The sequence below is a fragment of the Hipposideros armiger genome, unplaced genomic scaffold (genome assembly GCF_001890085.2).
Source record: "Hipposideros armiger isolate ML-2016 unplaced genomic scaffold, ASM189008v1 scaffold_59, whole genome shotgun sequence".
NCBI lineage: Eukaryota > Metazoa > Chordata > Mammalia > Chiroptera > Hipposideridae > Hipposideros > Hipposideros armiger.
In genome coordinates this window covers 4,751,119-4,764,809 of record NW_017731409.1, presented here as the reverse complement: position 1 = coordinate 4,764,809, position 13,691 = coordinate 4,751,119, and the positions used below count along the sequence as shown (strand labels likewise).

General features: G+C 37.4%; 1 protein-coding gene across 10 annotated transcripts in view; it reads right to left on the bottom strand.

The window, feature by feature from the left end:
* Positions 1-1,929: 1,929 nt before the first annotated feature.
* The window catches only part of ZBTB25 (zinc finger and BTB domain containing 25), a 32,223-nt gene continuing 20,461 nt past the window's right edge, over positions 1,930-13,691 (bottom strand). For 7 of the 10 annotated variants that reach the window (XM_019641292.1, XM_019641296.1, XM_019641299.1 and 4 more), the window contains 2 exons: positions 12,836-13,015; positions 8,291-10,024 (listed from right to left, as the gene is read on the bottom strand). In XM_019641292.1, coding sequence (XP_019496837.1) covers positions 8,890-10,024; positions 12,836-13,015 — 1,315 coding nt within the window. In that variant the 3' untranslated portion in view covers positions 8,291-8,889. Of the gene's footprint in view, positions 2,715-3,772; positions 4,117-8,290; positions 10,025-12,835; positions 13,016-13,691 lie in introns of those variants that run through there. The other 3 variants (XR_002123872.1, XM_019641300.1, XM_019641294.1) reach the window with 3 other exon arrangements.

Sequence of the window (13,691 nt, the reverse complement as noted above, 5' to 3'; positions counted from 1 at the left end):
CCAGCAGTGGTATTGATGTCCAGCAGTTTCTGCACATTTGCAAGACAAGACGTGTCTCCCTCTGCACAACTCATTTTATGGCTAAACTCATGACTTTCGGTCCTCTCTTGATCTTTATGACAGTGCAATTATGGGGCAGGGATTAAACCTCTCATTCACTTTTTCACAGCTATACTTGCGGCCATAAACCCAGGCCTGCCACTTCTGCACTCCTGGGAGATGGGGAGCACAGGTGACACAAAAGCAGATGCAGTTATTTGTGCACTTGGACTTGAACCTTTTATTCCCAAATCCCCACTTTGACATCTGTACCTTTAGGTCACAGGAAGGTCAGGTCAGTGTGGCTACAACTGGGTCTCTACTCTGTGAGGCTGTGATGTGGCAAACAGGATGCCAAAACAACTGGTCACTGTTCAATTCAGGTGAAAAAAGTCAACTTGACTTTCTTATCTTTTATTAGATGTACCACAAACAGCTTTATTAGTAGTTTTGCTGATGTCAGAGTGAATTTGCTTAGAATTATCTTTTTAGTTTTATGGATTTCCTCTACACCCTTTAATGTCTGGCTAATGTGTTTTTCTCTGACCTGTGGAAAGTTGAATAGTGAATGATAATCATTATGGTTTATTAAGCTCTAAGACTTTTTCATATTTATCTGGGTGGTCTTAACTTTTTTTTCATTAAGATATAATTTACATACATACAGAATCCACATTTTTCAATGCACAGTTCTACAAATTTTGACACACAGTTGTATCACCAAGGGAGTTAATTTTTATTCTGATTTCATTGTTCGTTATACACTTGCGTATTTTGTTTTAATATTGTGTTTTTTTACTTTTTTGGGAAATAGCCATGATCACTGGTTACACATTACTTTCATGCTACAATGCCATAGTTGACTCTTAGAGAGGGCACAGCTCACAGTGGCCCATGCCAGGATCAAACTGGCAACCTTGGTGTTATCAGCACCATGCTCTAACCAATGAGCTAACCGGTCACCCCACACTTGTGTATTTTTGTTTAATGTAATTTTCTGGCTGCATCAGTGAAAACTGCTACTTGCTGCAGATGTTAAAAATAAGGGCTTCTTATACCCAACATTTAAACCAGGAGAAGGAAAAGTAGGGTTGTTATGCACAGCTGTGCCATTTCTGCACGGCCCAACTACAGAAGTATTCATTTGGTAGTGGTGCCCCCTGGCGGTTGCTGTGCATAATCGGCTTGGCCATATGTGGTGGCTCTGAACATAGCCACCAATTTTGAGATTTGCAAAAGCTGTGGTGTTAACAGTGAAAAAGGTATTTAAAATAAAGGAGTCTTCCATTTATATGCCTTTCCCCCCACACTTTAAAATATTGTGATAAGAACAGGAACCAATGAGCTCATAGCCTCAGACTGCACATAATGTGACAGAAAAATGAGAACTGGTCTAGTAAAAGGACTTTTGAGACTCACTCCACTGGAATCTTTGGTCTGCATTTTAACACCTTGTCCTTACCTTTGCAAATATTATATCCTTTTGCTAAAGAACCATCACAGGTTCTTTTGATTTTCCTCCCTATAAGGCACTTACTACAAAACACCAGTTACCAAAAAATTTTTTTTAATTAGATACTTATCAACTACATATGGCTTGGACTAAGTGCTGTATGGCTTCCACTACAGAACAATGTGGCAGAGCTAATTTCACAAGATCTCACTTCTCAAAGGTTTGTTTGGTCTGTACAAACCTAACATGGATCTTCTTGAAATTCAGTAATAACATACCAGAGAAGGGGTGACAACTACAGATGGTGAGGGCCTCCTCAGACTTCCTTCCTGCCTAAGCCTCTCCGCAGGTCCCAGGAGAACTAGTTCATTTGTGTAGTGAACCCCTCCCAGAGCACTGCTATTCCTTCAGATTTCGGACATGAAAGGACACCATCATTTACTAATAGTTTAAGGGAAGATACTTTATTTCCATTATTTTGATACAATATAACCAAGTTGTTACAATAAAGTTTTAGCACTGTATAAACATTGAAAGAGAATTTATGAGTCAGTGGGTTCAATCTCCAAATTGACTAATCAGCTGGAAGCTAAATTTAAGAGAAGCATTTGGTGATTAGGTAAAAGTCCTGGGATAATATTTATAATAATATTGCAATCAGAAGTGATGAGGGGGGGCAGACTATATTCACTCAGTATTGGAAGGCAAGAACAGTGGAAGGCAGAAGAAATCTACTAAAGAAGGCCTCAGCTTACTCGGAGATTGGAAGTGGTTGTGAGGAAGTGAGGGAAGAAAAAAACAACACCAGCTTAGAAAGTCAGCAGTTGAACCACAGTTGAAAAAGGAAGTAAGTTCCAGAAAATAATACACAGGCCAATGTCACAGGTTGTGTATGTGAAGAAAAGAAATGAGAGACAAGGAACAAGGGAGTATTTATTCAAATATTCCTGGATTTACCTCTCAACCCGGAAGAACACCAAAAATTGATGCCTGATTAGAAAAGCAAATACGATTGGTACGATTGGGACTAAAATTCCAAGGCTTACAAGAATCTTCAGAAATACTCAATATAACAATCACAACAAATGTGATATTTTTAAAAGTTATCTGCTACTACAGTATATATTGTATACTGGAAGCAATTTGATCAAGGAGGGATGTTAAGATATTGTGGTACCTAGTATATTATGGAATTCTAGGAAAATCCTCATGGGTCATGACTCTGTAAGGTAAAGCAAGATCCAAGATTAGCTAGGTACTAAATAGTGCATTAAACAAATAGTGATGCCAAATTTGAACATAATGTAAAATCTTCTTAAAAGGTATATTGGTGCCACCTCTTAGCCAGATTAAAAATTTACACAAATTATAATCACAATTTCACAGACATAACTGTTTAATTCAAACATTACACAAATAGATCTAAAACTGTCTTGCTGCTTAATACATCTCTGATTTTTAATAATCACATTTTTTTGTCTTTAAAAAGCTGGAATAACAGATAATACACATAGAATTTCATTCTAAACTAACACATACTCCCTAAGAACAGTGTCAACTTCAAAGATGACCGGGAAATTTTGATTTCTCTTGACAATCATCACAAAACTTATTTGAAGCTTTCAGACCAGGATTAGTCAGCCTCAGCACCACTGACATTTTAAACTGGACAATTCTTGGCTTGGGGGGGGCTACCCGCAGCAAACCAGGCCTCTGCACACTAGATGACAGTAGCAACCTTCCCCCCACCCCCACCCCCACCCAGTTTGACAACCAAAAACATCTCCACGCTGCCAAATGTCCCTATGGTGGGGGCACCACCCTGTGTGATGGTTAACATTATGTGTCAACTTGACTGGGCCACAGGGTACCCAGATATTTGGCTAAACATCATTCTGGGTGTGTTTGTGATGGTGTTTTGGATGAGATTATCATTTGAATCAGTGGACTGAGTAAAGCAGACTGCCGTCTCTAATGTAAATTACCCTAATCCAGTCATTTGAAAGCCTGAATAGAACAAAAAGGCTGACCTTTCAAAGAGTGAGGGGATCTTCTGCTTGACTATTAAGCTGGGACATTGGTCTTTTCCTGACTTTGTGGGACTGCTGGTTTTTGGACTGGAACCACACCATTGGCTTTCCTGGGTCTCCAGTTTGCCAAATGTAGAACTTGGGACTTTGGGACTGCTCAGCCTCCACATTTGCATGAGCCATTTCCTTATAGTCCTCTCTCTCTCTCTCTCTCTCTCTCCCTCCCTCCCTTCCCTCCCTCCCTCCCTCCCTCCGTCAACTTAACTGGGCTACAGGATACACACACACACACTCACTCATTCGCATCCTGTTGGGACATTTCTCTGAGAACCCTAATACATCCTGGTTGAGAACCGCTGCTGTAGATTATGTTATTGGAGGAGATACAGTAGAGAGTAAATAGGGAAGAAAGAAAGAGCAAAGCAAGAAACTTCTGGGAAATGACTAGATATTACCTTTCTTTCCAGAGATGGTAGTTGGATTATGGTTGATAAGAATTGGGCTCACAGATACATTTTTGCATCACACATCCAAAATGTTACCTGGCACACAGATTACTTACCTCAACACTAGGAAGACATTTGGAAGACACTGCTGTAAAATAAGAACACATTCTATAAGCTGAGCTAATATAAAATTATGTTTATGATCAAGTCATATTAATTTATTTGTCATGATAAAATACACGAAATCCATTGTTTTCATTCCATACAAAACTTTCTAAAAGAAGGTTTCTGAAGCAAACTCACATTACATTAGGTGGAAGAGTTGAACCATACAATGTGTCATTGATTTCAGTCTCCTGTGTTTTGCTATGTTACTTCTACTTCGAAGACTTCTTCAGTGGGCCTTTTTTATTGGACAAATTTTTGAAATCCAAGTTTCTTTGAAAGTATTTTAAGTTGATAATTGATCTAATCTGACTTTAGCACAAAATAGGAGAGTTGATGACATTTAATGTCAGTTGCACTGGAGCAATATCTACTAACTAATCAAGTGTGGCACAGATACATACTGAAACACAGTGGATTCTTCAGGGCTTGAAGACAAAAATCACACTTTGTGATTCCTGTATTTAAGACATCCAGGCTTGGGATTGTGTAATCTTACCAGTTTTCAAAAAGTCCAAGCATACAAACACAGAAATATAGCAGAGAATAATCATTTACAGATTTCACTCTTAGGAATTTAAAAATGAATTATAAAATACCATACAGCTACATTTAGTTTAAAACATACAAAGACACAAGTTACATTATGAAAACTCTTCATGTGACCTATTTTTACCTCAATAAGAAAATTGATATTTATCAAGGATCTGAATTACAACATCAAGAATACGGCTGTGCAAATAAATATTAATGGAATTATACACTTTCAGGCTATCTTTTTCCACGACTAATATGTATTTCCTTCAGTTTTAAGTGAAGCCTTTCCAATACTATTTTAAAAGAACATACGAATTACTATGTTATTATCCCCACTTCATTTCTTGTCCCCATCTACTTTTTTTTTTTTTTTAAGACTTTATTGGGGAATTGGGGAGGGGAACAGCACTGGGGAATCAGGGAAGGGGAACAGACAAGCTGCTGTCCTTTTGTTCTTCAGTCTAGTTGTGGAGGACCCCGCTTCACTGGCCCATGTTGGTATAATCACTGCGCTCTTTCTGGGTAAGGCAGTTGCTCACCGGCCATTGGATGGCCGCTCACGGAGGCTCACGGCAGCTCACACCAGCTGCCGGCCAGCCCCACTACAGCTGTCAAGGCCCTCATGTGGGATCCGAACCAAGGCCCTGCTGCTCAGAGCTGGTGTCCCAAGCCAACTCTTAACGAACGCTCCACTCAGCTGGCCCCCCCCCATCTACTTTTTAGATGACCTACATTGAAGAAATGAAAATGTTATTTCCTCCATTGCTTTTGTTCCTTTTCCTAGGTGTAAACAATATGTTTGTGGGAACTTTCAGTAAAGCTGAAACTGGCAAGGTTTTATTCCCGAAAATGCAAAAGAACTAATATCCTCCTTGATTAAACTATGGTAGAATAGAAATTCTGGCAACACTGCTATTTCTAGAGTATTTGTAAAAAATAAAAATAAGAATTTTGTCAATGAATTATTGAATATTAAAGTATATGACTGTTTCTAAGACATTCTAGAACTACAGGTTGAAATACTGAAGTTAATAGGTTTTGCTATAGAATTAATGTAGCTTTCTTTACATGGTTCATTTTTATCAATAATACTAAGCACTTAACAATTTAAATACACATCCTCACAACACCCCTGTGAGGTAGGAACTGCTTACATCCACGTTACATGTGGGAAATCAAAGCAAGAAATAATAACCTCAAGAGATACAAATTAAGAAATTTTCTCATGAGGCAGACTATACTTACCATATACTGAGTTCTGACAATATGCTAATAAGGACAAATACTAAAACAGTCTGTTTTTCTCCAGAAAACAACTATATACAGTATCTGAAAGAAGGGAAGATCCCAAGCTTATCCAAGGGGAAAATGTCTGTTTAGTATTTGCCTGATACATTGATTAAGGTGCATATAGCATTTCCAGTTTTTTGAGCTTGGTAATCATTATGCAACCCATACTATATGGCTAAAATTATTAGCTCCATTTTGCAGATGATGTAGTCAAAACTAAAGGGTTTAGCTGGAATATTTTTTTTTTTATCTACAAAGTAGATTTTCTTAGTGACAAATCATATCTTAAAAAAATATACTCGAGGGGGCCGGTTAGCTCAGTTGGTTAGAGTGCAGTGCTCATAACACCAAGGTTGCCCGTTTGATCCCCACATGGGCTGCTGAGATGTGCCCTCCACAACTAGATTGAAACAACTACTTAACTTGGAGCTGATGGGTCCTGGAAAAAAACACACTGTTCCCCAATAAAAAAAAAGAAAAGATAAAGAAAAAATATTTTTAAAACAAAAAATACACTCAGGGCACAGTGTTAGTCATATTACAGCTATTTTTGAAATATGCTTGCCGAATGAAAAAAAAAAAATGGGTCAGTCCCCACACCACAATTCACTGGTTCTCCAGAACCCAGCTTTTTATATATTTTCTATAAAATGGAGTTAACATTTTTCCACTTCCTAAAAGAGACAGTATCATGAAGACTAAGGAAAGAACATTTGCTTTAAATTCCTAATATTAAAAAGAACTATATGAATAGGAATAAAAATACAGTTGACCACTATTTTCTCAACACCCAAAAAATGTAGATATATTTATGCTTTAAATCAATGTTGTCTATCATGGCCAATCAGCCACAAGCAAATTCTTACATTTCTCCAGGCCCTGTCCTGAACTGCTGCTACCCTACTCCACAACTCATGTGTATCCCTAATCCCACCCCTTAGCTATATACTTATTGTGTCAAGGACTAATGACTGAGCAAGTAGTAAAGAATATTGAAGAGAAAAATCAGAAAATTACCTTAATGAGAAAAATAAAATTTTACTTAAAAACGACTAAGGAATACACCCCAAATAGCCTAAAATACATGAAATCAAGGTTAATATTTGTGTTCATCCTATGAGATGAAATGTTTGAAGGCAGTATGTTTGCGTAATTGCTTACATAATTTAAGATTAAACGACATTCTGACCCCAAAGAGCAACACATTTATTTTAACCACTCCTATTGATCCTATATCCATAGCTAGTTAGGTTATTCTCTCAGCACGTATCAATCTTGACCCCAGAAGGCTTTGCTCACTTGTCTAAGGCAGAAACTCTACTGCTTTAGACAATGCCCAGTGGTTTTCTTCATTCAACCCTCAAGGAAAACTTATCACTTCATAATTCAGCTAAAGTCACTGTTTATCCAGAGAAAACCTTTGTGTCCTCAGAATGAGCTGGATTACTCTTTGAGCTCCCTCCTGACTGAACTCGGATGCTGTTGAGGAAGTTGTCAGGAAATGTCCTCAGAGGGTGCAGTCACGAAAGAACTCAAAGAATTTTTGTATGCAATTAAATTCTAAGCCTCACACACTAAATTCCTCAGATTTATTAAAAGGTCTGTGAGGCTTAGAATTTATCAGGGAAGCATGCAAAAAAGATGAGGCTGTTTTGAAGCCTCTCTCTTTTGTTATTCATGACTACCTAGTATTTGATATTTAAATATTTCAGAAACAGTTTGGATCCGTCCTTTGTGGTAAGGTTTGATCAGCTGTTTCCCAGCAACACAGAGCAGGAGCATCTTTACTTAGTACATCAATTTTCATTTTCCCGGGGTTTTAACTTTGTAAGTTTCAGCACTATAAAAGGGAGTTAAGTTTATTCACAGAGAAAAAGCCTGTCATAGAGTTTAAATATACTTCTAGACTTTGACTCTAACTACTCTGCTGCTTTTATGGGCCAGAAAAAAGTGAAAACTGTGTCATTGAAAAATTACCTTTTCAAGTGATTGTTAAAAAATTAACATCAACTCAGGCAGCCTAGAAAATCCTCTGACACTGAGGGTATAAAGATAATATGTATTTTATCATTTCCCTTTTTAAACTCATGTTAACCTCCAGTCATAAAAAAAAAATCTCAAATTGTTCTAAGGTTTTTGAGAAAACACATTAAATTAAGATAACAACACTGGACTGTTAGTGCAGATCTATCTGAATCTCTGTCTTTGTATGCCCATCTATGTGCACATATCTTATTGTTACTCTCTTTAGGATTTTTTATTTTATTTCTGACTCTTCTCCTTTTCTCTCTTTTTAACTAAAATATTTTTTATTGAAAATGAGGTATGTTCAGTGTTAAAAAATAAATAAAAACCATGTAAGATGTTGCAGAACTAGTAAGTAAAATATAATTTTAAAACTACTCATGATTTGGTACATCTACGCCTTAAAACAATTTTTTATACATTTTCACATAGCTATGCATTAAAATAACTATTAACTTCCTATATGGTAGAAAATATTTTTAAATAGTCCTGATAGGGGCTTATTCTTGTGAAACAATAGCCAAAAGTGACAGTGTCGAACATTCTTTAAAAAATATCTCATTTACTGCATATTTATTTGATTTTACTGATTCTACAACCCGGTAAAACTTAGAAATTATACAAGTAATTATTTACTCTAAAGTTCCATATTACTATATTGATTTCTAATTTCCAAATGTGAATTTATGAGAAGTTCACAGCCCTAATTGAAGGTTACATTTTAATAGCCATAATTTAATATATCTTACGATAAGGAGACCTAAAATATACAACATTAAAACTATGAATAAATGGTAAAGAAAAAAAGTCCATAGAACTTGAGGAGTAAAATAATTTACAAATTAAAAAATGCATGTGAATTTTCTTTTTCAGAATTGATATAAAAATTCTGAAGGAGAAACTGCTACTCAACTACAATAGTATCCACATTTTCTTGTGTGAGCTCTGACTCTAAGGCACAAGATGAGTCTAAGTGTTCTTGCAACAAGCGAGAACTTTTCAGGGGGGCATCAGACCAGTTGTCACAATATGGCTGAAATCTCTGGGCTAACACATTACCAAACCTTTGGCATCGGTTATATCTGTAAGATTTACCTTTGTGTGTATACATGTGTTCCAGCAATTGGCTCTTGCGGAGAAATTTATGACCACAGATGGTACAGCTGATTTTTCTTTTCCTTGAAAAAGAAAAATTACAGTTTAATTCTACTGGCTCTGTGTCTTTGGAGATCAAAGACACTTGACTGATCTGCAAAGGCTCTGTGGGTCCCCGATTTGAGTGGTCAGGCTGCTGCTCACTCTCCTTGACAATGAAGGAGCTGAGCCTGCGGCATTCAAGAGCCTCACTATTTTCATTAAGTGGATGCACTTCACCAAGGTCATTACTTTCCAGAATGGAAGCAGGAACACCAAATGGGAGGGATCCAGACACATGGGTATGGAGGTGCTGTCTTAGGTTACTACGGGAATCGAAACGTTCTCCACAGTAATGGCATAAGTGGATTTTGATACTGCTTTCGGTGACAGTGGGGCCTGTTACCTCTGAGGAGGGTGAGGCGTGGCTCTGGGAGATCACAGCTTCTGGGTCACATCTCTCCTGCTTGATGGACACTGGAGGCTTCGGGTGTTCCTCTAAGGCCTGCGCGGCAGGACGGGCCCTCTGCTGGTCAGCAGTGCCATCATCCAGCCCAATAGCAAGAGAAAGCTGCAACTGGGGGTGATCACCCTGGACGGCAGCTCTGTTTCCATTGTTGTTGGAAGGAGCTTCTTTGACCTCCAGCCCTTGTTTAACAGCTGTTTTTTGGGTCGTTGAGATCTGAATGCCATACAGATTTGAGGACTGCACAGGCTCTGGTGAGAACACTTGATTCATTTCGGTTGCAATGTGAGAAAGGTAGTCAGCATGAAGAAATCGAATCCCTTCCTCCAAACGACTGTGATCCACAATCTGTTTTGGCCCTTTCCCCGTGTACATAATGTGTAACAAATAGCTGAATATGTCAGGTTGGATGTCACTTGGTTGTATTTTTATGCATTCGCTGTTAGAAAAACAAACAGACCCACACAAAATGAAACTACCGGTTGGCCTTTTAGTTAACAGTATACAGTCTTAGGCGAAAGCAATTTTTTCCTAAGAAGTTCAAACTTAGCAATCCGCCTTGATCAAACAGCAGCAAAAGCTTATACATTCATTGTAAACCAGTTTTATGGTCCAACAACAAGTCTTCATGTATTTAATCTACTGCCTAAAGTTAGGAAACACAGATATTCTGATTAATTCAACATTTATGTAGTGACTCCTAAGTGGTCAGGGGGTAAAAAAATGATGAATAAAATAGGTACTCTGCTCTTAAAGAACTTAACAGTCTACTGAGTATATAACCAAAAGAACCAAAAACAGGAACTCAAGCAAATACCAGTGTTCAGTACAGCATTATTCACAGTAGCCAAAAGGTGGAAACAACCCAAGTGTCCATCAACAGATGAATGGATAAACACAATGTGGCACACACATACAATGGAAGATTATTCAGTCATAAAACAGAATGAAGTTCTGACACATGCTACAATATAAATGAAACTAGAAAACATTATGCTAAGTGAAATAAGCCAGACAAAAGAGGACAAATTTTGTATGATGCCACTTATAAGAAATCTCTAGAGACTGAAAGTAGATTAGAGGTTACCAGGAGCTTTGGCGTGGGGTATGGGGAGTTATTGCTGAATGGATATGGTTTCTGTTTGGGGTGATGAAAAGTTTTAGAAATAAATAGTGGTGATGGTTGCACAACATTGTGACTCTAATACATGCCACTGAATTGTACAATTAAAAATGGTTAAAATGGCAAATTTTATGTTGTATATATTTTACCACAATAAAAATATTTAAAATTTTTAAAAGGGTATATTGAAATTGGTAATGTTTAGAATTTAAATTATGCTAACCTAATTTGGATTCCAAACTATAGTAATATATCCACTCTTTAGATCACAAATGAATACAGGTATAACTTTGAAAAGCTTTAATTTAAGTCCCAAGCCCAATTTTTACATGAGTCTAGAATTCAGATAATAGATGAAAATAACTGTGTAACAAGAAATCAGGAAATACCCTGAAAAATTAGGATAAAGACAACCTGAGGGAAGTGTTGGATGTCAAGGAGCAATGGAATCAGTCAATGAACTTACCTTCCCTGAAACAGAAGTGTGTGTCAATGCATCAGAAAGCATGGGATGGCAGTAGGCTGACAATCCATTTCTTTAGTCCTGATATTTTGGGATTCCTTCTTGGGCTTCACTCTTAGCTCTGACCCACCCACTTGCATGGTCTATGACAGGGGTTTTTTATATCAGCACAGAGCTCTGTTAACTGAAGATTTTCAGTTGCTCAACAGATACCACGTAGCAGGCTGCCCACATTTGACTCTCCTGAATTTAGTTTAGCCCGGTGCCTGGTACACATCAGGCACTTTGAGAGCTGGACCAGCTCACAGCTATCAGACAAGATTGATGTGAAGGTAGTATTTCTAATATAGTTTCTACATTGACACGTAGGTCAGAGAGGAAACTCTTTGGTGTGGCAGAAAAGGCTACCCACAACCTGTCCCCCACTCTAACCTTCTCTCCCCTTTGTGCCATACATTCCAATCATTCTGATCTAGCCTGGTTCATGTCTGCATGTTTTCATGCATTTTTTCCTGTGTGCAATGTACCTTGTTGCATTCCTCTACAGTATCCGAAAAACAACTCCTGACCCTTCAAGATCCAGGGTCTCTGTAAAACCTCTTCCAACCTTCCCAAAATAGGGCTGCTGATATTCCACTTTATCTTGTACAATACTTCCTTTACAGACTTATCACATTAATTATTAATAACAGCAGCTAACAGTGCAAAGCTCCTGTTCTAAGCATTTTAATATTAATCCATTTTATCTTAGTAGGTATACTATTCTAGTGTTTTACAGAAAAGGAAACTGAGGCACAGAGAGATCAATTACACTGCAATCATTTTCCTTAAAGGCACTACCTCTCTACTAGTCTATAAATTTCTTGAGGGCAGACAGTATAACTTATCTGTTAGGGAGGTCTAGCACAGTGCCTGACATGTAAGTAATCAATAAATAGTTGAATGAATGAACAATTAAATAAAAAGGTATAATTGGGGCTGGAATCCTAAATATTTCAATATAAGGCCCTTTAAAGAAACAAAAAGTGTTCTATCTCTTTCAATCTAGGATGGATTAAAGCTATTCTTTACCAAGAGCTCAAAACCTGAATACCACTTTCTAGCCCTCCCACTACATACCTATCAGGTTGGGGTAACCTAAATTCAAAAAAACTTTTGAAAAAAAGAAAACAAATGACCTTTGAACTGTAATATGGAATACAAGGTGGAAAGAATTATGACATTGAAATCTTGCTATGTTAAGTATAATGGAATAGAAATCAACAACTTAGTAATTAAGAGCATTAAATCTTTAAGAGCACAGATGTACATTTGAGTCTAGCGACATAGCTGTGTGATCCTGGAGGGGCAAGTTACTCAACAACTGTCTCGGTTTCCTTTTCTCTGAAATAGTATGAATAACAGTAGAATTTACATCAGGTAAATACTTCGTGCTTGGGTATGGGATAAGCCTTCAATAAATTTGAGCTATTATTATTTTTATTCTTATCTTCCACCAAGGATGCTTCACACTGCATTTAATTACTGGTATGTAAAAAATATATATTATAATTTTTTTTACTTCTTAAGGTGACCTTACAACAAAAAATCCCCAAAATGATGTTATAAGGTTTAGATATAGCACACTATTAAAATTTTTCTGATTTACAAAAGCACATCCTTACCTTGTTTGATGAATAAATATCATCTTGAAATAGTTCGAGAAAGCAGCAAGCACTGCTCTGTGGGCCTTGAAGTAAACATCTCCAATAGCAACTGTACAATCACACAGAAAACCAAATTCTCGTTGCATGTTCAGCTGCTGCAGAAGGACAAGACTATGGCTAGCTGTGTCCATTATGGCTCTGAGAAAAAAAAACAATATAAAGTTTTTTGGTTTTGTTTTTACAAAACTGGCTGCAGTTCACACAAAACTACAGAGTACAAGGAAGCCTAAATTTAAATGAAATTATCCAACAGTTTTCAATGCTATTAATTTCACCCCAAACCTAGTTAACATTAAGACCTGCTATTATGACAATATCAACTGCTGATACCGTAAATATTTATGGCCTTTTTTTTCATCTGGTAAGAAGGTAGCTTGGAATGAGTGACATAGGAGCAAAAGAAAGTCCTGCCCTTTTTTAAGCTATGCAACCACAATGTTTCTAGTCTTCAGTCTCTTCACGGGAAAAATAAGAATGAAATATTGACCTCTGCCTCAGGGCTAAATAAGATAAGTTATATGAAAAGCACCTTGTAATGGAAACTGCTATTCAAATGTTGGCTATAAATGTTAATAACATAATAGTGTGTCCTGACTGGGCTAGAGCCATTACTATTCTTATGGGATCCTGTGTGTGCTCAGGCGACACTGGCCTCCTAACTATCATCCAAGTTTGGGAAACTTAGCAGTCACAGTAAGTTCAGGAGCCCTTAAAATAGATGTCAAGCTACATCCCCCGATTTGCATGGGGCCTGGGAGTCCCATGGAAAAGAACCTAAACCTTGACCTTAACTGGATTCAGACACATACAAGCA